This window comes from Oncorhynchus mykiss, chromosome 19, assembly GCF_013265735.2.
Source record: "Oncorhynchus mykiss isolate Arlee chromosome 19, USDA_OmykA_1.1, whole genome shotgun sequence".
Lineage (NCBI taxonomy): Eukaryota > Metazoa > Chordata > Actinopteri > Salmoniformes > Salmonidae > Oncorhynchus > Oncorhynchus mykiss.
Window position 1 is genome coordinate 25,677,961 of NC_048583.1, and position 26,167 is coordinate 25,704,127.

General features: G+C 41.3%; 1 protein-coding gene across 1 annotated transcript; it reads right to left on the reverse strand.

The window, feature by feature from the left end:
- Positions 1 to 246: 246 nt before the first annotated feature.
- On the reverse strand, positions 247 to 7,759 carry dio2 (iodothyronine deiodinase 2). The gene is given in 2 exon segments (NM_001124268.1): positions 247 to 2,433; positions 7,500 to 7,759. Coding segments are annotated over 2 exon segments (795 nt in total). The 5' UTR covers positions 7,722 to 7,759; the 3' UTR covers positions 247 to 1,860.
- Positions 7,760 to 26,167: the final 18,408 nt, after the last annotated feature.

Genomic DNA, 26,167 nt, shown 5'->3' on the forward strand with positions numbered 1-26,167 from the left:
TCTTGATTGAGAAATTGCTATTTGCTAAGAAGCTATTTTTGTTTCTTTTTGAAATGTTGAATTGAAAACACAGTAAGGTACTTAATTGTTACCCAGAAAGGATTTGATACTGAGATAAAAAAAAACAGCTGCATTGGACTTTTAAACTCCCTGAACAGTTCTTTCAGCGCCTCTCTCTCTCTCTCTCTCTCGCTCTCACCTACACTCCATCAGCACTCACACAGACAGAAATCACAGAGTAGCAAATCACAGTCAGCAGCAACAACTTTATTTGACTTTCCGTCCCTCCTCTACTCTCCTGTATTTTTTGAAAAGCAGCACTACACAGGATTGAGTATATGGATGAAGACGGGGGGGGGGGGGGGGGGGGGGGGATCAGTTTATGGACCGCTCCTAGAAATTGTTTGTGAATGTTGGATGGCTTGATGATGTTAAAAGACGTGTTGGTTTGAGTCTACGCCAGGGAGGTGAGGTCTGTCATCCGACCACAAACAGAGTCAGTAACCCTTTAGTCAGTGGTTTTCATTCTCACACCAGCCCCGTCTCGACCCAAACCAAATGTCTGTCTGCCTGTCTTTCAGTCACGTCACACCATACAGCTGACACACACCCCTTCCGAAACACCTTCTTAAGCCATCTAGACACCACCTGTCCTTATCGTGTCTCAACTCCTGCCACACACCTTAGAGCTCAGTGTACCACAACTTCATGGTGGACGAGGCACTTTGTTTATCTTGACAACTCAACCATGAGAGCACCAATTGTAAATGCAATGTTTGATGGTCTACACGTGGCACAAGTCTGGGCCGTCAAGATAAAATCAGTAACTCGTTAGCCATAAAGCTTTCGGGAAACTCACCTCAAGTCTTGGAGACATGGTCATCTCCCTCAACCCATTACATCTCCGTACACCCCTGCCTTATCGCTAACCAACATCGCTAACACAAACCCTCAACAGCAAATAGCCCTGGGATTACAGCTAGCTAGCTACGTATCCTTGGTAATAACTACAGGACACATTGCCGCCGTTTCTGGCTAACATGCTGTTGATGCTGTGCTTTGTTCTCCAGTTCACTTTCCTCCCTCTCTCCTTCTCTACCTCTCGCATCACCTGTCAGTTTTAAATCGACAACATGGAGGAGATCGATACGGCGCTAACCTCTGTTTTCTAGGTGGTGTGGTAACATGAAAGATGTACCAGGAAGTGTCTGAGTCTAGGTGGTTCTAAGCAGTCTACTCTACGTTGTTATGAATGGTGTTGTAACACCCCCTCATACACACAAAATGGGAGTATGACACAATGTCTTCTTAAATAAAAAGCGTTACATGTGCATCGGCATACAAAATATTACAAAACAAACATTAAAAACCATATAAATAAATTAATATCATATTTTATATATTTATATATCGTTGGGTACTTTTGCTTTCTACTCTGTTCAGTAATTTGGTTTTCATTTTGAAAGGTGCCAGGTTAGAAGTTAATGTGGACTGTAACTAGAGAACTTGTTCATGATTAGCAAACGGGGATGAAGGCATTGATAAAGCGTGTCAGCGGTTAACCTTTTCCAGTCTCTTCTTTCAGGCAACTTAGGTAGCAGAGCATCAGTCCATGCTCTTAAGTCTATTGGTTCTGTTCTGTTGTTTTCTACTGGAAAGTTGGTCTCCTTCCAGAAAGGAAGTTCATGAGATTTGGAACTTTGGAACCTTAGAACCTGTAACATGTTCTGTTCTGAGTGTTGACAGTCCAGTTTTGAAAGCACCTCACCTTCCTTTTATTCTCCTTTTATACAAAAATAAACATTCTTGTCCTCTTTTCCAGACGCGTTTAGTTGGTCATCTCTTCCTGTCTATCTGGTCCTATCTCTTGCCGTAGCTCTGTTCCAGATACTGCCTCACATCCTTCAGGTTGTAGAAAAAGGGTCCCTTCCCTCCAAGGTAGGCGATCTTCCTCCTCTGCACGATGCACACCCTCTCGTTGGACACACCGTAGGCCACGTTAGCATTGTTGTCCATGCAGTCGGCCACCAGCTGGCACTGAGATGGCAGACTGAAGGACTCAATCAGCTTCTTGGCCGCCACCACCCTTTCTTCCAGTGATCGGTGCTTCCTGACCTCGAAGGAGCGCGGGCCCATGGCGGGCGCCACCCACCCGTCCGAGGGGTGTGCCTCGTCGATGTAGACCAGCAGGAAGTCGGCCACGTCTGAGAACTCCTCCACCAGCCGCCGGAAGGCGGGCAGGTGGCTGATGAAGGGGGGTCAGGTGGCCGAGCCGAAGTTCACCACAAGAGGGCGGTCCGACGACTCGAAGTCCAGCAGGCGGCACTCGTCCCCGAGATGAGGGCCCGTGGTGCTGGTCAAGCTGCTTCGCCGCCGGATGCTACCAGGAACCTTGACCACTTTGGAGTTGGGTGCCTCAAAACCCAGTTTAACCTGCATGGGAGAGGAGGGAGGAAGAGAGAAAGAGAGGTTGGTTAGCAACTGTTTGTATTGAGATGAACAGTCTTTCTAAAATAATAGAAAGGCTTGGTTTTGACTGTCAATGTGTAGACCAGGCACAATAATATATACTGTACATTCATACATACACACACACTCGTACACACATGTACACACATGCCCACAACCATGCACACCCACACACACACCCACAAAACACTAAATAATGCTTGACATGTTGTGAGGTGTCAAGTGCTAGACAGGACGTAATGGAAACTTGCACATTGAACTCACTGAGAATAACAAGCGCACAAAGCTGTCAATCAGGGCGAGCCTCAAGAATGAGTGTGTGTGTGTGTTAGTTGTGCGTGGGTCAGCTGTTTGTTCACCTGCACCCTTTAAATTATTGCATCTGAGCTCCTAGAGTGTGAGGCTTTTCTTTTTCAAGTGTTCACCTGCACCCGCCCGCAATTGCTAATTACCCATCCGCAACCGCCTGACTAAGCCTTCAGAAAGTTTTCACACCCCTTGACTTTTTCCACAATTTGTTTTGTTACAAGGTGGGATTAAAATGGATTTAATTGTACATTTTTGTCAATGATCTACACAAAATACTCTGTAATGTCAAAGTGGGAAAAAAATTCTAACATTTGTAAAAGAAAGAACATGAAAAATAAAACACTAATGTATCTCGATTACATAAGCATTCAACCCTCTAGAATCACGTTTGGCAGCAATTACAGCTGTGCGTCTTTCTGGGTAACTCTCTAAGAGCTTTTCAAACCTGGATTGTACAATATTTGCATATTATTCTTCTTCAATCTCCAAGCAGTTGACCGTTGCTAGACAGCATTTTAAAGTCTTGCCATCAATTTTAAAGGCTATTTAAGTCAAAACTGTAATTAAGTCAGGAACATACAATGTCATCATAGTAATCAACTCCAGTGTATTTTTGGCTTTGTGTTTTAGGCTATTATCCCGCTGAAAGGATTCATTTGTCTCCAAGTGTCTGTTGGAAATTCCTCTAGGATTTTGAATGTGTTTTCTGGGAAGATTTCAGTTCGGCTTGGATGCATATTTTATGTGTTTGAAATACTATCAGCTTTTATGATGCTGATAAATATAGCACCAATACAGACGGTATCCAACGGTACATTTGCATTCTGTCAAGATGCTGAAAGAAAGAAATAATATTTCTCCACCCCTCTTCTCGAGTGAAAATGTTGCCTACATTTGGTGTATAATTTAACTGCAAGAAATGCTTGAGATTATATTCAGGCTATATGAGAGGTTATAGACCTACAGTCAGTGTCCAGATTTCAGTTCCCATTTAACCCATCTGAACAGTAGGCTAAAGTACACTTGACGTGCCATGGGCCTATTTGAAGTCCCCATCTTGTGACGGTTGAATTCGTATCGCGCCTCACAATCACTGCCATCAGCTTTTACAACTTCACCAAATCTTTCCCAAAGATGACTTTTCTGACCCTCCCTTCTCTTTTACTTTCAGCTCCATCTCAAAGCTTTTCTCTTATTGAACTAAACTCTGACATTGTCCTTTTTCCCTCCTTGGATGGACATTAACATTTTCTGCCTTTCCCCAAAAGCATTTAGTGATTGGCGTGTAGGCTATGCTGACTGCAACGGGCACGCGCGTGCGTATGTGTGCGTCCATCCGCCCCAGACACAATCAGGACACGCAGGTTGGAAGATCATAACCAACTTTGAACCATTAAGTTGGGTTGCAGGTCAAAACATATTTAAAACATTCACGGGCATTTAGCTAGCTGACTTGCTGTTGCTCGCTATTTTGTCTTGGGATATTAACACTGGGTTGTTATTTTACAGGATATGTACAAGGTCCTTTTTTTTTGATGGATCTTTGTCGAATTTCGACCCATTTTGAGTCACAGAAATTCTGTTGTTCTTTACTCCGACAATTAATGCACAGATAAAAGGGGAAGCCTAGTTCATTTCTAGAAATCTCTCCTTGTTCAGTCTTCTTCTCTGGATTTGATATAATGGTTGACAACCAACTTTCAAGTGCATTATCGCAGTGTGTGTGTGTGTGTGTGTGTGTGTGTGTGTGTGTGTGTGTGTGTGTGTGTGTGTGTGTGTGTGTGTGTGTGTGTGTGTGTGTGTGTGTGTGTGTGTGTGTGTGTGTGTGTGTGTGTGTGTGTGTGTGTGTGTGTGTGTGTGTGTGTGTGTGTGTGTGTGTGTGTGTGTGTGTGTGTGTGTGTGTGTGTGTGTGTGTGTACATTATCCAAGCCAAGAGTCATTCATCAAAGTGAAATGGCGAGTGCTGGACAGAAGTGCTTGCCTCCCCATGATCTCAATCCCCACTCGAACACCGCAAACTTGCCTCCCCATGACAGCTCTAGAACATTGTAAATCTTCCTAAATGTTTTTCGTAGGTCATTGTGGAGCCAACGTCCGTTCTAGGTATTTTACATCAGTAAGTGATTAGATGTATTGAATTGACCAGTACACATGATAAGACTTCCCCAAGTCCCTTTCATACCTGGTCAGTCAGCAGCCTAAGAGTTGAAAAGAGTGTGAGTGCTGTTGTGGTAAGAGCCTTTTGACACTAACATTGTAATACTCTGTAACAGCCCCGACGCTGATTAGGCATGACTCATGAGAGTTCAGGAAAAGGTAGAACAGTTCAGTGTTTAGTAGGAGTTGGTGACGTAGACACAGCACAACAGGAGAGAGAGGGAAGAAGGGGAGAGAGAGAGAAGGAGAGGAGGAAGAGAGGTGGAAACATAGAGGAGAGAGAGGGATGCCAGAGTAAGAAAGAGCCAGGGACTGAACGACAGAGGCAGGGAGAAGGGAAGAAAGAGGGCAATGAGAGAGGGAAAACCCACCCACATATCTGCGGGGACTGCGGGTTATGTGTCAACTTGTGTGCATGCGCGTGTGTGTGTGCGTGCGTGCATTAACCATGCCAAGAGTCATTCATCAAATTGGTTATAGAGAGTGCTGTCCAGAAATGCTTGCCTCCCCATCTCAATCCCCACTAGAACACAGCAAACTTTCCTCCCCATGACAGATTTTCTTAGGTCATTGTGGAGGCAACGTCCGTTCTAGGTATTTTACATCAGTAAGTGATTAGATGTAATGAATCGACCAGTACACATGATAAGACTTCCCCAAGTCCCTTTCATACCTCGGTCAGTCAGTTGAAAAGAGTGTGAGTGCTGTTGTGGTAAGAGCCTTTTGACACTAACATTGTAATACTCTGTAACAGCCCCGACGCTGATTAGGCATGACTCATGAGAGTTCAGGAAAAGGTAGAACAGTTCAGTGTTTAGTAGGAGTTGGTGACGTAGACACAGCACAACAGGAGAGAGAGGGAAGAAGGGGAGAGAGAGAGAAGGAAAGGAGGAAGAGAGGTGGAAACATAGAGGAGAGAGAGGGATGCCAGAGTAAGAAAGAGCCAGGGACTGAATGACAGAGGCAGGGAGAAGGGGAAGAAAGAGGGCATGAGAAAGGGGAAAAGAAGGAGTGAGAGAGAGAGAGGCTGGAAGAAAGGAGAAAGGAGGGAGAAAAAGAGAGGAGGAACATAACAATAATACAACAGAGGATCAAATTATCAAGAAGGGGGCAGAAGGGAGAGGTGGGGGAATCCTCTACCAAATTACCCAAAACTAGACGACCGCATTCTTCAGTAACTAACTTCATGCACGTGTTTCATGCATATAAAACGTGTAAATCCATACTGTACTACCTGGCTAGCAAAATGCCTATGTGTCAGATGATCTGTGTTAAAGTTTACATGTGCACCTGGCTACCTGCCTGATGCCTAGTGTCTGGTTAGGACTGACACAACGATGTCTGTTTGGCTTGAGAGTTAAAATGTAACATTTAGGAGAAGCCAGACCTCTGAATTTCCAAGTAACTGAGGGTGAATGGCCCTCTGGGTTTTGACTGTCTGGGGGCCAAAGTTCATCACTTTTTAGATCAGATAACCTACATTTGATTTGATATTAACATGCTGATTTAAACAAGGTGACCCATGGACATGGTCTCAGATGGCAAGATAAGAATTCAGCAATGCAGAAATAGTATAATTGTCCTTTCAGAATGAATGAATGAATGAATGAATGAATAAAACAATAATATACACTGCTTTTGAAATGGCAAGAGTTACAGAGAAGCATGCCTAGCTAGATCGTTTTTTGTGCTGCAGCCTGGTTTCATAGACTAGGCATAACATAGTAAATATAAATCCTTGACACTGAAATTTGTATGATATGTTATGTTTGGCATGGTTACATAAGACTGATGGTTACTTAAGACAAAAATTAAAGTAAGGTGGTTGGTCAGGGTGGAGGGGTGGGCTCGTAATGTGAACATCTAGGAACCTAATGGTTGCTAGTTTGAATCTCATCATAGACAACTTTAGCATTTTAGACAATTAGCTACTTTTCAACTACTTACTACTTTTTAGCTACTTTGCAACTACTTAGCTTGTTAGCTAACACCTACTCTAACCATAACCATTTAACCTAACTCCTAAACTTGACACTAACCTTAACCCTAACCACTAACCCTTAGCATGGCTAACATTAGACAGCAAGCTAACATTAGCCACCTAGCTGGAATTCGTAACATATATACTAAGTTTTGCAAATTCGTAACATATTGTACGTTAAGCAAATTTGTAACATATTGTATCTTTGACTGACTTTTCTAGTTAAATAAAGGTTAAATAAAAAAATTGAATAGAACTGGGTGATGGACATCCACAAATTAATACCATACAAAACGTGACATATACTGAAATAAGTTTTGACAGATTTACATACAGAATTATACAAAATGCTCTGAGACCAGGTTGTGTGCTGTTGTGGTTTTGAACAACTTTTATGCATGATGCCATTCTGACTCTTTTAGAGAACACTATTTTGCCGCCACACTGCCCAAGACCTGTGGGTGTGTTGTGCACAGGTATACCACAATACAACTTCCTACAACTCATAGTAAAACCACAAACTCTAACTAAAACGTAGCCTGCAGTGACTTTATATATATGACAATACAACATGGTTCATTACCTGTTTATATGCATCCAGCAGGAAGCTGTTCCATATGGACCGGAGCCCTGCCGAGGTCAGCATGCGCTGCCACTCTCCCCCGCCGCTGCCCGAGCAGCTCAGTAAGGACACTAGGCGCTTCACCAGCACCACCGAGTCGTAGAGCGCGAGGAACAAACAGTTGGAGAAGAAACCGGGCAGGATCTGGAGAGTGACCAGTAGGTCCACGCTGCCAGCGCCCATTTTATTTTAGGTTTCTGTCCCCAGACTAAAAGCGACTCCAGAGGCAGCGCAGCTCTGTCTCGGTTTTAGCTGCCTTTCAAACACATTCCGCGCCGGCTGGTGTGCTCCTCTGCTGTCCCCTGCTCGCTTTCTAACCGGTTCACACACTTGCATAAATATGTCTCTGTCCCGTCTATGGAAGGTGCGCGGTCTTTATTATGATGCTCGCATTTCAATGGAGTGCGATCTGACTTGACTTGGACCGCACAAATGAATTGACACACGGGGATAAAGAGAGACAGGAGAGGGGCTCAAGGAGCGTATCTGAGGGTTGAGAGCTGGGCTCCGCTGGTGCCAAAAGTGCTATAAGGGTTATTTCTTCGCCCTTTGCAATTGCTTCTGTGCTCCGACGAGAATCCCTCTCCGATGTAACAGTCTTTTTTTTATACCGTAAACCATTCGCCTCCGTGATATAGCTCCAGGCTTATCTTGTGGCAAGATCATGACGTCACGACGATGGCTCTCCATCTCTCGTGCGCGCGTCGGGGATAGCACTTCGGGGTAATATAACACGTGGAAACGGAGACGGTTGGCCAACCCTACAAGGAACTTTTCCAAAACAATCATACAGAAAATTGTCTTCTTTAGATGTAATGACTTTCCATCCTAGACTTGAGCATGCAAAATAAATGGTTTATGTAGTCATCAAATCAAACGTGATACAGTATAAAGCACATTTCTTAAAACAAAATGCAGTTCAAAGTGGTTAAGTTTATTTATAAAGCACATTTCTTACAAAAAATAATGCAGTTCAAAGTGTTCAGTTTATTTATAAAGCACATTTCTTACAAAAAATAATGCAGTTCAAAGTGGTTCAGTTTATTAATAAAGCACATTTCTTACAAAAAAGAATGCAGTTCAAAGTGGTTCAGTTTATTTATGAAGCACATTTCTTACAAAAAATAATGCAGTTCAAAGTGGTTGTAACTAGCAGTGCAGTCATAACGTGATTTTTATATATTTTATATTTCCACACTATGAGGTTGGAATAATACTGTGAAATGGTGAAAATTATGATAATGCCTTTTTAGTGTATGAGATGTTAGAACTGGAATAATACTGTGAAATGGTGAAAATTATGATAATGCCTTTTTAGTGTATGAGATGTTAGAACTGGAATAATACTGTGAAATTGTGAAAATTATGATAATGCCTTTTTAGTGTGTGAGATGTTTGAAAAGACACCTGAAATATCAGTCTCTTTTGGTGGAATGGAGTTTTGGCCTTCTATGGTGACATCACCATGCAGTAAATTAGAAAGAAAGAGACAGAAATAGAGTTCCAAGCCTTTCTGCCAATAACAGCAAACGTTCACTTTTCCCTTCCCTACTCGGACCAGATCTCTATGTGAGTGGAGTTGAGCTGTTGGAAATCCCACACATTGTTTACAGAGTGGTCTTTGCACACTGCTCTGGCTCAACATCTCCCCCCCCCCCCCCCCCCCCCCTCCACTAAACATCTCTCAGGGCTCACATCATAGGATGTAGGCTGTTAAACAAGGACCTAGTGATCATGTGCGGCTAATGTGTTAAAAAAAACAAATAGCTTTTTCTCTAATCTCTTGATGATCAGATACTTCCCTTACTTCACTGACTCTAATTGCCTCACCTTTTACAGTCGATAGACAACTTCAGCACTGCCGCAAATTTAGACTCCTCTTTTTTAACAAAATATTTTCGAATCCGCTCCACACTCCAGACAAATTAAGCATGCTCAGCTCCTTGCCCCAGCCCAGATCAGCTCCACTTAGCTCACATCCTCTGACTCAGACCATTCCCAGACAGTCCGAGCAAAATTCTTGCTCGACAAATTGTCTTCTTAGCAAATTGTCTTTGCTAAGAAGCTATTTTTGTTTATTTTTGACCATTTTAATTCAAAACAATCACAGTAAAGTACTTAAAGGGGCAATCATCTGTTGCTACATCCATTTTTCAGACGTATATGTACCCATTGATTCTTGAAGAATATAACTTATAAATGCCTCATGAGCTTAGTTCAACTATCATATCACATTAGAACCAAACATGTTAAACTTGTTAAATTCAATATTTGTAAACAAAGAAAATGTAAATGAACACTATATATCTTCATAACATGGTTAACACTATGAGTTTGATTCACACTCCAACACTCAGACATAATTTACAAACGAAGCATGTGTGTTTAGTGAGTCCGCCGATCAGAAGCAGTAAGGATGACCAGGGATGTTCTCTTGATAAGTGCGTGAATTGGACCGTTTTCCTGTCCTTGCAAGCACTCAAATGTAATGAGTACTTTTGGGTGTCAGGAAAAATGTATGGAGTAAAAAGTACATTATTTTCTTTAGGAATAGAAAGTAAAAGTAGTCAAAAATATAAATAGTAATGTAAAGTACAGATACCCCCAAAAATGACATAGTACTTTAAAATATTTGTACTTAAGTACTTTACACCACTAGTAACAATTAAGTATTTTTCTGTGATTGCTTTTAATTCAAATGGTCAAAAGAGGCAAAATAGGTTCTTAGCAAAGAGCAATTTCTCAATCAAGAATTTGACTAGAACTGTCTGGGTGTGGTTTGAGTGGGGAGGGGAAAACTGAACTAGCTGTTAATGTCAGAGGTTTGGAACTCTCTTATTGGTCAATTGACTATTTTACTGCCCTTTTTTCAAACAGCTCTTACATTAAAAGGGCATTATCATAATTGTTACACTTTCAAAGTATTATTCCAACCTTATAGTGTGGGAATGTGTATAAAACACAGGAAGTCACATTTATGACTGCTCTGGGCCTTTAAGAAAATAAAAACAAACCAATGCTTAGTTTTGCAAACCCCAGTGTTTTTAAGAACCCAAGTAAAGTTACTGTACATATATATATTCAATATAATATTGTTTTCCATAGACTGTCTCTGGCAGTCTCTATGGGGGTGCCACAGGGTTAAATTCTCAGGCCGACTCTTTTCTCTGTATATATCAATGATGTTGCTCTTGCTGCGGGCGATTCCCTGATCCACCTCTACGTAGACGACACCATTCTATATACTTCCGGCCCGTCCTTGGACACTGTGCTATCTAACCTCCAAACAAGCTTCAATGCCATACAACACTCCTTTCGTGGCCTCCAACTGCTCTTAAATGCTAGTAAAACCAAATGCATGCTTTTCAACCGTTCGCTGCCTGCACCCGCACGCTTGACCAGCATCACCACCCTGGATGGTTCCAACCTTGAATATGTGGACATCTATAAGTACCTAGGTGTCTGGCTAGACTGTAAACTCTAGCACGCGCACCAGCAGGTGTATCTCACTGATCATCCCCAAAGCCAACACCTCATTTGGCCGCCTTTCATTCCAGTTCTCTGCTGCCTGTGACTGGAATGAATTGCAAAAATCGCTGAAGTTGGAGACGTTTATCTCCCTCACCAACTTCAAACATCTGCTATCTGAGCAGCTAACCGATCGCTGCAGCTGTACATAGTCTATCGGTAAATAGCCCACCCATTTTTACCTACCTCATCCCCATACTGTTTTTATTTATTTATTTACTTTTCTGCTCTTTTGCACACCAATATCTCTACCTGTACATGACCATCTGATCATTTATCACTCCAGTGTTAATCTGCAAAATCTGTAATTATTCGCCTACCTCCTCATGCCTTTTGCACACAATGTATATAGACTCTCTTTTTTTTCTACTGTGTTATTGACTTGTTAATTGTTTACTCCATGTGTAACTCTGTGTTGTCTGCTCACACTGCTATGCTTTATCTTGGCCAGGTCGCAGTTGCAATTGAGAACTTGTTCTCAACTAGCCTACCTGGTTAAATAAAGGTGAAATCAAAATAAAATAAAAATACATAAATAAAACTTTTAACAGCTCATCTCAGCTAGAGTGGACAAAAGCGTTAACAGACTTGGATTTGTTTTCTAGGAAAGAGTAAATCACCTTATGGCTGTGGCCTGTCAAAATGAACACCTGGTTATAATCTGATAGGGATGGAGAGTAAGGGGGGAGTCGGAGAGAAAGAACAAGAGAGACCAGGTAAAGGGGGCAGAGAGAGATAGGTCAAGACAGTGGTAGAGAGAGGGTGCGGAGGGAGAGATAGAAGGGGGGATCTCAGTGCGATCTCTAAGAAATGCCTGGGGTGACGTTGGTAAACAGGTTTGATGTGATTTTCACTGGACATCTGCCATGTGGGACATTCAGACCTTTGATGAACTCATTATGTACACCTCAGGACTCACTCACTGCTTTAAAGCGTCAGTCAGCAGTTGAAACAATAACCAAGCGTACTCCCCACCCCTATTTTGATAAAAAGCTGAGGGATAGGGTTGGAGAAATGTAAGCACTCTCAAATTCCTAGACAGCTATGGATGCAAGAATTGACCATTCATTATAGTTCTTACCATGTTTTGAGAATATCTTTACATTTAATTTGTTTACAAACATTGCCGTGAAACAAACTTATATTTTGGGTTCTGATGGGCTACGACAGTTGAACTAAGCACATTTTAAAGTTATTTTCTTCAAGACTCAATGGGTATGCAGTATATCCTTAATTTATAAGTACAAAAATGGATGTAGCAACTAATGATTCCAACTTAAACTGCTTTATAACCACAGGCAGGGGAATCCGTAACGGTATCTCGATAATCCATCCTCTCTCTCTCATCTCCCTACCGTCATCTGCACTGTACATAAGTCCATCCAAATCTGTGTAAATGAAGGAAACTACATAGGGAAAGGACTTTGAGGACGTCACTTGAGACCAAAGGTGGGTGAATCTTACCCTGTGCCCGCGATGGTTTGTGTGGGTGCTGGGTAACATTGGCCAGCACTGTTTTAGACTTTTGAGATGCACACTAAAGGGGCAATCTGCAGTTGTTTCATAATAATACTTTTTTGGAACTTTACAGAGCGCTTAAGAGGTGACGCAATATCCAAACACTTCAGTTTGACAACAGTTTTACCTTACGTCAAACATGGTGTCGATTAAAATTAATAGCCAGGCAGTTTTATAGGATGGAGCGGCAGGTAGCCTAGTGGTTAGCGCGTTGGGCCAGTAACCGAAAGGTCGCTAGATTGAATCCCCAAACTGATGTCGTGTCTTTGGCTATGCCGGCTTAAGTAAATAAAACATTGAAATGATAAATATTACTATATATAGTTTATGGTAAAAATCTAAATAATAATAATTTCTCCGTAATTAATCTTACCTTATTGAGTAAATGGCTGGTAAATTGGATACGTTGTAGTAATGTCGTTGTGTGGTAGATGGGATACTCTGTCTGTTCCTTCCTATCCTGCGTTTGCAGCTGCTGTTGCTACCTCAACGGCTAGGAGGTATCACTTCTGTAGTGAATAAGAGTTCAAAGTTCATACCATTCGCAACCAAAGCTCACGCTGATGTTGGCTTTGTTCTGTAGTTATTATCTGAACCATTCTGACATTGGACCGTCGTCCTCAAATCCTCGGAACAGGAGGTTATGTTGTCGTCAAGGCTTTATATAGGAAGGAAGAGGAGGGCATGTTTGAAAAGTTTTATAGCCCATGTCCCTTCCCAGGGGCGGGCCGCTGATTGAGCAGAGCCCTACCTTATGAAAACCCAAATCTCACATTTTAGAAGCTAAAATCACATTTCATCCCATCACAAATAATTTCATAATCAAACATTTAACTTGAACAACAATTCCATGTGAATCCGATAACTCTGATGTGTAGACTTTCCACTGTAGAGTTGATGTAATCTTATCATTGATGATAATGTCTCAGATGACAACCGAACTGACATCATATTCATTAAGTACCACCGCATATGTTCAATTTGTCGGATTACCAGAATATAGTTCATTTCCCCCCACCTTCTGATGTTCCCAGAATCTCTATGTAAACCAAGGGTTTTGCAAATGTAACATAAGGGTAGGGTAGGGTAGAGAGAGGAAAAAGGGGGGAAGAGGTATTTATGACTGTCATAAACCTATCCCCAGGCTAACGTCATGACACTGACAAGGTAAAAATCTGTCATTCTGCCCCTGAACAAGGCAGTTAACTCACTGTTCCTAGGCCATCGTTGTAAATAAGAATGTGTTCTTAACTGAATTGCCTAGTTAATTAAAGGTCAAATTAAAATAGGAGTTAGTGTGTTATAAAGAGGTGATGTCTTTGCTAAACAACAACGTTTCCTAAAATTATAGCATGGGGTTATAGGGCATATATAGGGCATACAGCATAAACAGTGTATGTATGTGTATATATATAGTAGGATACTCCAGCAGGAGTCGGAGCTGGAGCCAGATTGTCACGTTCTGACCTTAGTTTCTTTTTTTGTCTTTGTGTTAGGTTGGTCAGGGAGTGAGTTGGGGTGGGTTGTCTATGTTCTTTTTTCTATGTTATATTTTCTACGTGTTTGGCCTAGTATGGATCTCAATCAGAGGCAGGTGTTGTTCGTTGTCTCTGATTGAGAAGCATACTTAGGTAGCCTTTTCCCACCTGTGTTTTGTGGGTGATTATTTTCTGTTTCGGTTTTTTCACGTTGTTATTTTGTATTTCAGTGTTCAGTAATAAAACATCATGAACACATACCACGCTGCGCATTGGTCTGATATTTCATACTCGTCGTCAGACGACGAAGACAACCTTTACACAGATAAATAGAGTGTGCTCCATCTAACCAGTTCTTCCAGGTAAAACATATATTATTAATGGGACTTCCTGGAAAATAAAGGTTAAAAAACATAAAACCAAACAACTTTATTAATTCAATCAAACTCTGAGGATTATGTTTCAGTGGCTGTCAATAGCTGATCAAATGGAGTGAGCATTTGGGTCATTAGTTGTGGTTGTAGCTGACTGAGGTTAGGTTAGCGTTACAGGTTGGGGTTAGGGACAGGGTTAAGGACTGTAAAACACAAGATCCGGACATCACTGTGCCTGTAGGCTTCACAGTTATTACGTATCAAATAAATAGTGGGAGTTTCAGGGAAGGTGATGCATGGGCGGATTGGCCATTTTGCAATTCATTGGGGTAGGCTGGTTTGAAATTGAATAAATGTTTTTATTTTTTTACACGGCCGGCAGCCCATGAGCCGGTCTTTTTAAAATACTTTTGCGCAAATTCTCTGTTGTCATAATAATCTACACTCCCGGTCAAAAGTTTCAGAACACCAACTCATTCAAGGGTTTGTCTTTATTTTTTCTGTTTTCTACATTGTAGAATAACTATGAAAACATCAAAACTATGAAATAACACATATGGAATCATGTAGTAACCAAAAAGGTGATAAACAAATCAAAATAGCCTAAACATTGATAAAACAATTAAAATACAGACATTTGTCCCTCTGTTTTGTCCGAGTTTAAAAGTAGAACATTTCCAGCCATCCACTTTCTTATGTCTGAACACAGGCTTCCAGCGAGGGCAATTTTGGGGCTTCACCATGTTTCATCGAAATGTACAGCTGTCTGTCATCCGCATAGCAGTGAAAGTTAACATTATGTTTCCCAATGACATCACCAAAAGATAAAATATATAGTGAAAACAATAGTGGTCCTAAAACGGAACATTGAGGAACACCAAAATTTACAGTTGATTTGCCAGAGGACAAATCATACACAGAGACAAACTGATATCTTTCCGACAGATAAGATCTAAACCAGGCCAGAACTTGTCCATGTAGACCAATTTGGGTTTCCAATCTCTCCAAAAGAATGTGGTGATCGATGATATCAAAAGCAGCACAAGGAGCACGACGACAGATGCAGAGCCTCGGTCTGACGCCATTAAAAGGTCATTTACCACCTTCACAAGTCCAGTCTCAGTGCTATGATGGGGTCTAAAACCAGACTGAAGCGTTTCGTATACATTGTTTGTCTTCAGGAAGGCAGTGAATTGCAACAACTTTTTCCCCCAAAAATTGAAAGGAATGGGAGATTCGATATAGGCCGATAGTTTTTTATACTTTCTGGGTCAAAGATTGGCTTTTTAAGAGAGGCTTTATTTCTGCCACTTTTAGTACACATCCGGTGGATAGAGAGTCGTTTATTATGTTCAACATAGGAAGGCCAAGCACAGGAAGCAGTTCTTTCAGAATAGGGTCCAGAATGCAGCTTGAAGATTTAGAGGCCATGATTATTTTCATCATTGTGTCAAGAGATATATTAATAAAACACTTGTCTCTCCGTTCATCCTTGGTCCTGGCAGAGTTGTGCAGACTCAGGACAACTGAGCTTTGGAGGAATACGCAGATTTAAAGAGGAGTCCGTAATTTGCTTTCTAATGATCATGATCTTTTCCTCAAAGAAGTTCATGAGGTAATCAGAGCTGAAGTGAAAGCCATCCTCTCTTGGGGAATGCTGATCTTTAGTTAGCTTTGCGACAGTATCAAAAATACATTTTGGATTGTTCTTATTTTCCTCAATTAACCTTTCTGATCTCCCCATCCCGGATCCGGGATCGTGAATACAGACTCAAGCTCATTACCATAACGCAACGTTAACTATTCATGAAAATCGCAAATGAAATGAAATAAATATGCTAGCTCTCAAGCCTAGCCTTTTGTTAACAACACTGTCATCTCAGATTTTCAAAATATGCTTCTCAACCATTGCAAAACAAGCATTTGTGTAACAGTATTGATGGCTAACGTAGCATTTAGCATTAGCATTCAGCTGGCAACATTTACACAAAAAAACAGAAAAGCATTCAAATAAAATCATTTACCTTTGAAGAACTTCAGATGTTTTCAATGAGGAGACTCTCAGATAGCAAATGTTCAGTTTTTCCTGAAAGATAATTTGTTTAGGACAAATCGCTCCGTTTTCTGCGTCACGTTTAGCTATGAAAAAACCCCTGTATCCAGGATTGTGTAAATCTATCAGCAAGCTCATTAGCATAACACAACGTTAACTATTTATGAAAATCGCAAATGAAATGAAATAAATATGCCATCTCTCAAGCTTAGCCTTTTGTAAACAACACTGTCATCTCAGATTTTCAAAATATGCTTCTCAACCATAGGAAAACAATCATTTGTGTAAAAGTAGCTAGCTAGCGTTAGCATTTCGCGTTAGCATTTAGCGTTAGCATTAGCGTTAGCATCCAGCACGCAACATTAACAAAAACATAAAAGCCTTCAAATAAAATCATTTACCTTTGAAGAACTTCTGATGTTTTCAATGAGGATACTCTCAGTTAGATAGCAGATGCTCAGTTTTTCTAAAAAGATTCCTTGTGTATTAGAAATAGCTCCGTTTTATACATCACATTTGGCTACCAAAAAAAATCCGAAAATTCAGTCCTCAAAACGCGAACTTTTTTCCAAATTAACTCCATAATATCGACTGAAAACATGGCAAACGTTGTTTAGAATCAATCATCAAGGTGTTTTTCACATATCTCTTCATTGATACATCGTTCTCGGACACATGCTTTCTCCCCTGAATCAAATGGTAAAGTAGAAGCAGCTGGCAATTGCGCACCGAATTCGACGCAGGACACCAGGCGGACACTTGGAAAATGTAGTCTCTTATGGTCAATCTTCCAATGATATGCCTACAAATACGTCACAATGCTGCTAAGACCTTGGGCGAACGACAGAAAGTGTAGGCTCATTCGTTGCGCAATCACAGCCATATAAGGAGAGAATGGAAAACAGAGCTTCAGAAATTCTGCTAATTCCTGGGTGATGCATCATCTTGGTTTCGCCTGTAGAATGAGTTCTGGGGCACTTACAGACAAAATCTTTGCAGATTCTGAAACTTCAGAGTGTTTTCTTTCCAAAACTGTCAAGAATATGCATAGTCGAGCATCTTTTCGTGACAAAATATCGCGCTTAAAACGGGAACGTTTTTTATCCAAAAATGAAATAGCGCCCCTAGAGCTCTAACAGGTTTTAAGTTGGAAAAATAGGTTGATTGAGCAGCAGTGAGGGCTCTTCGATACTGCACGGTACCGTCTTTCCAAGCTAGTAGGAAGACCTCCAGTTTGGTGTGGCGCCATTTCCGTTCCAATTTTCTGGAAGCTTGCTTCAGAGCTCGGGTATTTTCTGTATACCAGGGAGCTAGTTTATTATGACAAATGTTTTTTGTTTTTAGGGGTGCGACTGCATCTAGGGTATTGCGCAAGGATAAATTGAGTTCCTCAGTTAGTTGGTTAACTGATTTTTGTACTCTGACGTCCTTGTTTAGGCGGAGGGAGTCTGGAAGCGCATCTAGGAATCTTTGTGTTGTCGGAGAATTTGTAGCATGACTTTTGATGATCCTTGGTTGGTGTCTGAGCAGATTATTTGTTGCGATTGCAAACGTAATAAAACGGTGGTCCGATAGTCCAGCATTATGAGAAAAAAACATTAAGACCCACAACATTTATTCCATGCGACAAAACTAGGTCCAGAGTATGACAGTAGGTCCAGAGACATGTTGGACAAAACCCACTGAGTTGATGATGGCTCCGAAAGCCTTTTGGAGTGGGCCTGTGGACTTTTCCATGTGAATATTAAAGTCACCAAACATTTTAATATTATCTGCCAAGACTACAAGGTCTGATAGGAATTTAGGGAACTCAGTGAGGAATGCTGTATATGGCCCAGGAGGCCTGTAAACAGTAACTAAAAAAAGTGATTGAGTAGGTTGCATAGATTTCATGAATATAAACTTTTTGTAAATTGAAATTTGCTATCATTAATGTAAACAACACCCCCACCTTTGTGGGATGTGCGGGGGATATGGTCACTAGTGTAACCAGGGGGTGAGGCCTCATTTAACACAGTAAATTCATCAGGCTTAAGCCATGTTTCTGTCAGGCCAATCACATCAAGATTATGATCAGTGATTAGCACTATAAGTGCCTTGGAAGTGAGGGATCTATCATTAGGTAGCCCTATTTTGAGACACCCCTCAGCCAGGCTTGGTCCTGTTTGTGGGTGAGTCCCAGAAAGAGGGCCAATTATCTACAAATTCTATCTTTTGGGAGGGGCAGGAAACAGTTTTTCAACCAGCGATTGAGTTGTGAGACTCTGCTGTAGAGCTCATCACTCCTCCTAACTGGGAAGAGGCCAGAGACAAGTACTCGATGCCAACACATCTTTCTAGCTGATTTACACGCTGAAGCTATGTTGTGCTTGGTGCCATCGTTGGTGCCGATGTGGATAACAATATCCCTATACTCTCTACACTCGCCAGTTTTAGCTTTAGCCAGCACCATCTTCAGATTAGCCTTAACGTCGGTAGCCCTGCCCCCTGGTAAACAGTGTATGATCTCTGGATGAATCGTTTTAAGTCGAATACTGCGGGTAATGGAGTTGCCAATGACTAGGTATTCAATTTGTCAGAGCTAATGGTGGGAGGCTTTGGAGTCTCAGACCCCGTAACGGGAGGAGTAGAGACCAGAGAAGGCTCGACCTCTGACTCCGACTCGCTGCTTAATGGGGAGAACTGGTTGAAAGTTTCTGTCGGATGAATGACCGACACCGGTTGAGCATTCCTACAGCATTTCCCTCCAGAAGCCATGAGAAAGTTGTCCGGCTGCGGGGACTGTGCCAGGGGATTTATACTACTATCTGTACTTACTGGTGGCTCAGACGCTGTTTCATCCTTTCCTACACTGAAATTACCCTTGCCTAACGATTGTGTCTGAAGCTGGGCTTGATGTATTTTGAAAGATGAGACGTTCAAGATTATAATAAATACTGTTTTTATATCAAAAACCAAAACCAAAAATGTGCATTTCACATTTCCATATCATACAACTCATGTCATATACAGTGCCAATGTTTATGATCAATACATTTGATGTAGAGTTACAAGTTGACATGGTGTAATACCCTGGGTTGTTCTGAACCGAATTAGCTTATATTTGTTTGTCTATTGTGAGGAAAATCTGCCACAGAACAGGCACCTGAATGCAGTCATGACACCTTTCTAAGCGCACCAAAATTACGATCTGTTTCTCTGAATTGCCTAGTGAAAGGCTAACACTGTAGCTTTCAAATGTTGCCCACCTGTCCCTGACCCATACACCATTCGCCCATTTAGACTACATGGCAATTTAAAGTTTGTATATTTTAGAGACCCAATACGTAATAACACTTAATGAAGTTCTACATGATTGACGATTGAGAAAACTTGAATCATCGGCATTCATTGATACTTTTGTCTCTAATCCATACATTTTTTGACTCTATGTTATCATTAGATCTGATTTTTAAATCTAACAGTTCAATTGCCATAATAAATAGATATGGTGACAAAGCATAACCTTGTTTAAGCCTCTTGACAGTTCGAATTCCTCATAGAAGTAACCTTGATTTGTATTATTTTGCATAATGGATTGTTGTACATGACTTTTACACATTTTATGAGAGATTGTCCAAAATGTTTTAAAAATACAGGCACTTCTAGACATACTGTATAAAAGCCTTTCTCAAAATCTGCTATAAAGATTATACTGTACCTGGTTTCCCTGCATTCGCATAGTTAAAAATGTTTTCTAGGTGTCTAATGTTGTCTCCAATATATCTTCCTTTTGTGAATTCTGTCTGATTGTAAGGAGTAATGTCCAGCAGCACCTTTTCAATTCTTCAAGCAATACATTTTGCCAATATTTTTTGCGTTGCAACATTGAAGGGTGAGTGGCCTCCATTTTCTTTTAAGCGATTGGGTCTATGTATTGCTCCCTGGCTTCAGTAGAAGAGAGATCAGTTCCTCTTTTTGTGTGTTTATTTATGTACAAGTAATTAAAACACGATAGTACTGTATTGGATAAAGCAATCAATTAATCACATTTATTTATAAAGCCCTTTTTATATCAGTAGATATCATGAAGTGCTTGTACAGAAACCCAGCCTAAAATACCAAAGAGCAAGCAATGCAAATGTAGAGGCACGGTGGCTAGGAAAACTCCGTAGAAAGGCCTAGAGAGGAACCAAGGTCTGAGGGGTGGCCAGTCCTGTTCTGGCTGTGCCGGTGGAGATTATAAGAGTACATGGCCATTAAGGTTAGATCATTCTTCAAGATGTTCAAACATTAATAGATGACCAGCAGGGTCAAATAATAAACACAGTGGTTAAAGAGGGTGCAACAGTTCAGCACCTCAGGAGTAAAAGTCAGTTGGCTTTTCATAGCCGAGCATTCAGAGGTCGAGACAGCAGGTGCGGGGGAGAGAGAGAGAGAGGGGGTCGAGACAGCAGGTGCGGGGGAGAGAGAGAGAGAGGGTCGAGACAGCAGGTGCGGGGGAGAGAGAGAGAGAGAGGGTCGAAATAGCAGGTCCGGTATAAGGTAGCAGGTCCGGTGAACAGGTCAGGGTTCCAAAGCTGCAGGGAATACAACAGAAACTGTATCAGCAGCACGACAAAGTAGCACATCTGCTGAACAGGACAGGGTTCCATAGCCAGTTAGAACAGCAGAAACCGGATCAGCAGCATGACCAAGTGGACTTGGGATGGGGACAGCCAGGAGTCGTGAGGCCAGGTAGTCCTGAGGAATGGTCCTAGGACTCAGGTCCTCTGGGAGGGGAGAGAGAGAGAGATCAAAGAGTAAGGAGCATACTTAAGATTACACCAGATAAGAGAGGAGAAATACACCAGATATAACAGATTGACCCTAGCCCCCCGGCATATAGACTATTGCAGCATAGATAATGGGGACTGAGACAGGGGGATCCGAAGACACTGTGGCCCTGTCCGACGATATCCCCGGACAGGGCCAACCAGGCAGGATATAACCCCACCTACTTTGCCAAAGCAGCCCACAAAGATCTCCCCCACCACATGGGTGCAGGACTGGACAGGAAATGACGTCAGTGACTCAACCCACTCAAGTTGAGTATAGCGGGGGGAAAGTCTCTGGCAAGACATGATGCACTACTCTATAGGGTCAGAGGCAGATAATCCAAGTGGCGAGAGGGGAGCCGGCCAGTCAAAGACAGCAAGGGCGGTTTGTCACTGCAGTGCCTTACCATTCACCTTCACAACCCTCAATCATATGAATAGATGACTCTTCAGTAAAGACTTAAATGTTGAGACCGAATTTACTTCTCTCACACGGATCGGCAGACCATTCCATAAAAATGTAGTTCTATAGGAAAAAGCCCAGCATCCATCGTTTTGCATAGAAATTCTAGGAACAATAAGCAGGTCTTGTGACCATAGTGTAGGTAGGTATAGCAAGACCAAATCGGAGAGATAGGTGGGAGCAAGTCCATGTAATGCTTGTAGGTTAACAATAAAACCTTGAAATCAGCCCTAGCCTTAACAGGAGGGTCCAGAGTAACGCGTAAGTAACACAAAGACCGACTCAGAGCCTTGGTCTGATGCCATTAAAAAGGTAATTTACCACCTTCCCGAGTGTGGTCTCAGTACCATGATGGTCTAAAACCAGACTGGAGCGTTTGGTATATGTTATTTGTCTTCGGGAAGGAAGTGAGTTGCTGAGCAACAGCTTTCAAAATATTTTGAGAGGAATGGGAGATTCGATATAGGCCTATAGTTTTTTGGGGATCTTTCAGTAGTTCATGAAAAGTTTGATATATCTCTATTGGAATACCATCGAGGCCAGGATTTTCCCCGTCTGAACGATTTTTTTTGTATCACAGATATAGTGTCAAGAAAAAGTATGTGAACCCCTTGGAAATACCTGGATTTCTGCATAAATTGGTCATAAAATTTGATCTGATCTTCATCTAGGTCACAACGGACAAACAGTCTGCTTAAACTAATATCACAAACAATTATACGTTTTCATGTCTTTATTGAACACACCGTGTAAACATTCACAGTGCAGGGGGGGAAAGTATGTGAACCCTTGGATTTAATAACTGGTTGACCCTCCTTTGGCATCAATAACCTCAACCAAACAATTTGTGTAGACCTGTACGTCGGTCAGACCTGCAAGTCGGTCAGGAGGAATTTTGGACCATGTTTTGTAAAGGTTTATACAGCACAGCATGATGACAGCATTTTATAAACTGCAGAGGGGTTTCTTGCTATTATTTTGTAGGTTTCCTATACCATTATCTTCTCTGTAGAATGCATTTATTAAACCTCTCTTGTACAGTATATTCAAATCTAGACTTGCAGTACTTGAACAAGGATGAACAAAACTGTTTCAGTTCAGCAATATTCTTGGGATGTCTGGTGTGAACTGCTCTCTTGAAGTCATACCACAGCATCTCAATCGGGTTGAGGTCAGGACTCTGACCGGGCCACTCCAGAAGGTGTATTTTCTTCTGTTGAAGCCATTCTGTTGTTGATTTACTTCTGTGTTTTGGGTCGTTGTCCTGTTACATCACCCAACTTCTGTTGAGCTTCAATTGGCGAACAGATAGCCTGACATTCTCCTGCAAAATGTCTTGATAAACTTTGGAATTAATTTATCCATCGATGATAGTAAGCTGTCCAGGCCCTGAGGCAGCAAAGCAGCCCCAAACCATGATGTTTCCTCCACCATACTTTACAGTTGGGATGAGGTTTTGATGTTGGTGTGCTGTGCCTTTTTTTCTCCACACATAGTGTTGTGTGTTCCTTCCAATCAACACAACTGTAGTTTCATCTGTCCACAGAATATTTTGCCAGTAGTGCTGTGAAACATCCAGATGCACTTTTACAAACGTTTGGACAACAGTAGCTTCTTGCATGGTGTCCTCCCATGAACACCATTATTGTTTAGTGTTTTACGTATCGTAGACTCGTCAACAGAGATGTTACTATGTTCCAGAGATTTCTGTAAATCTTTAGCTGACACTCGAATTCTTCTTAAGCTCATTGAGCATTCTGCGCTGTGCTCTTGCAGTCATCTTTGCAGGACGGCCACTTCTAGGGAGAGTAGAAACAGTGCTGAACTTTCTCCATTTACAGACAATTTGTCTGACAATTTGTTGAACATCAAGGCTTTTAGAGATACTTTTGTAACCCTTTCCAGCTTTATACATGCCAACAATTCTTCTGGGATCTCTTTTGTTCGAGGCATGGTTCACTTCAATGCTTCTTGTGAATAGCAAACTCAAATTCAAGTTCAAGTGTTTTTTATAGGGCAAGGCAGCTCTAATCAACATCTCCAATCTTGTCTCATTGATTGGATTCCAGGTTAGCGGACTCCTGACTCCAATTAGCTTTTGGAGAAGTCATTAGCCTCGGGTTTCACATTATTTTTCCAACTGTACAATCTGAATGTTTTCAGTATAGTCATGAAAAACGTGTTATTAGTTCTTAGAGCTGAAATCCCATTAACGGGATCGATATGACAACAGCCAGTGAAAGTGCAGGGCACCAAATTCAAAACAACAGAAATCTCATAATTAAAATTCCTCAAACATACAAGTATCTTATACCATTTTAAAGGTAATCTTGTTGTTAATCCCACCACAGTGTCCGGCTTTACAGCGAAAGCACCACAAACGATTATGTTAGGTCAGAGCCAAGTCACAGAAAAACACAGCCATTTTTCCAGCCAAAGAGTGAAAAATCAGAAATAGAGATAGAATTAATCACTAACCTTTGATGATCTTCATCAGATGACACTCATAGGACTTCATGTCACACAATACATGTATGTTTTGTTCGATAAAGTTCATATTTATATAAAAAACATCTCAGTATACATTGGCGCATTATGTTCAGAAGTTCCAAAACATCTGGTGATTTTGCAGAGAGCCACATCAATTTACAGAAATACGCATAATAAATGTTGATGAAAATACAAGTGTTATACATGGAACATTATTGAAGATTTATGTTAAAAACATCCTAAAGATTGATTCTATACATCGTTTGACATGTTTCTACAGACTGTAACGGAACTTTTTGACATTTCGTCTGCAACTAGTGAACGCACTTCGTGAGTTTTGATTTGTTTACCAAACAAGCTATTTGGACATAATTGATGGACATTATTGAACAAATCAAACATTTATTGTGGAACTGGGATTCCTCGGAGTGCATTCTGATGAAGATCATCAAAGGTAAGTGAATATTTATAATGTTATTTCTGACTTCTGTTGACTGCACAATATGACAGATATATTTTTGGCTTGTAGGGTCTCTGAGCACCGTACTCAGATTATTGCATGGTTTGCTTTTTCCGTAAAGCTTTTTTGAAATCTGACACAGCGGTTGCATTAAGGAGAAGTTTATCTATTTTTCCATCCGGAGAATTCCTTTATCTTTAGAAAAGCAAATGGAACGGGCGCAACCTCTCATGTGAATGCGCGTGACCAGCTCGTGGCTGCTGGCAGACCTCTGACTCATTCCCCTCTCATTCAGCCCCCCTTCACAGTAGAAGCCTCAAACAAGTTTCTAAAGACGGTTGACATCTAGTGGAAGCCTTAGGAAATGCAACATGACCAATATCCCACTGCATCTTCAATAGGGGCTGAGTTGAAAATCGACCGACCTCAGATTTCCCACATCCTGATTGGATTTTGTCTCAGGTTTTTGCCTGCCATATGAGATCTGTTATACTTACAGACATCATTCAAACAGTTTTAGAAACTTCAGAGTGTTTTCTATCCAAATATACTAATAATATGCATATATTAGCAACTGGGACTGAGGAGCAGGCAGTTTACTCTGGGCACATCTGGGCACCTTATTCATCCAAGCTACTAAATACTGCCCCCAGCCATAAGAAGTTTTAAGCACACTATGTTTGTCTATTGTTGTGACTTAGATGAAGATCAGATCAAATTTGATGACCAATTTATACAGCAATCCAGTTAATTCCAAAGGGTTCACATAATTTTTCTTGTCATTGTAGTAGTTTAACATGGCTTTTTGCGAGAAGGATATCACAAAACAAATTTTCAAGTGAGGTTGGAGGAACGTAACAAGAGAACATTTGTTTGGTGAGATAAGGATTTCTCCATCATTTGTAACAATTTTGTGTAGGTTATTTTTGTCGCATTTCTATATTGAAGGTTTAGGAAAAACATGTTGCAGTTTTCGCCGTTTGTCACGCCCTGACCTACTTTGGTTAGGTCAGGGTGTGACGACGGTGGTACAGTGCCTTGCGAAAGTATTCGGCCCCCTTGAACTTTGCGACCTTTTGCCACATTTCAGGCTTCAAACATAAAGATATAAAACTGTATTTTTTTGTGAAGAATCAACAACAAGTGGGACACAATCATGAAGTGGAACGACATTTATTGGATATTTCAAACTTTTTTAACAAATCAAAAACTGAAAAATTGGGCGTGCAAAATTATTCAGCCCCTTTACTTTCAGTGCAGCAAACTCTCTCCAGAAGTTCAGTGAGGATCTCTGAATGATCCAATGTTGACCTAAATGACTAATGATGATAAATACAATCCACCTGTGTGTAATCAAGTCTCCGTATAAATGCACCTGCACTGTGATAGTCTCAGAGGTCCGTTAAAAGCGCAGAGAGCATCATGAAGAACAAGGAACACACCAGGCAGGTCCGAGATACTGTTGTGAA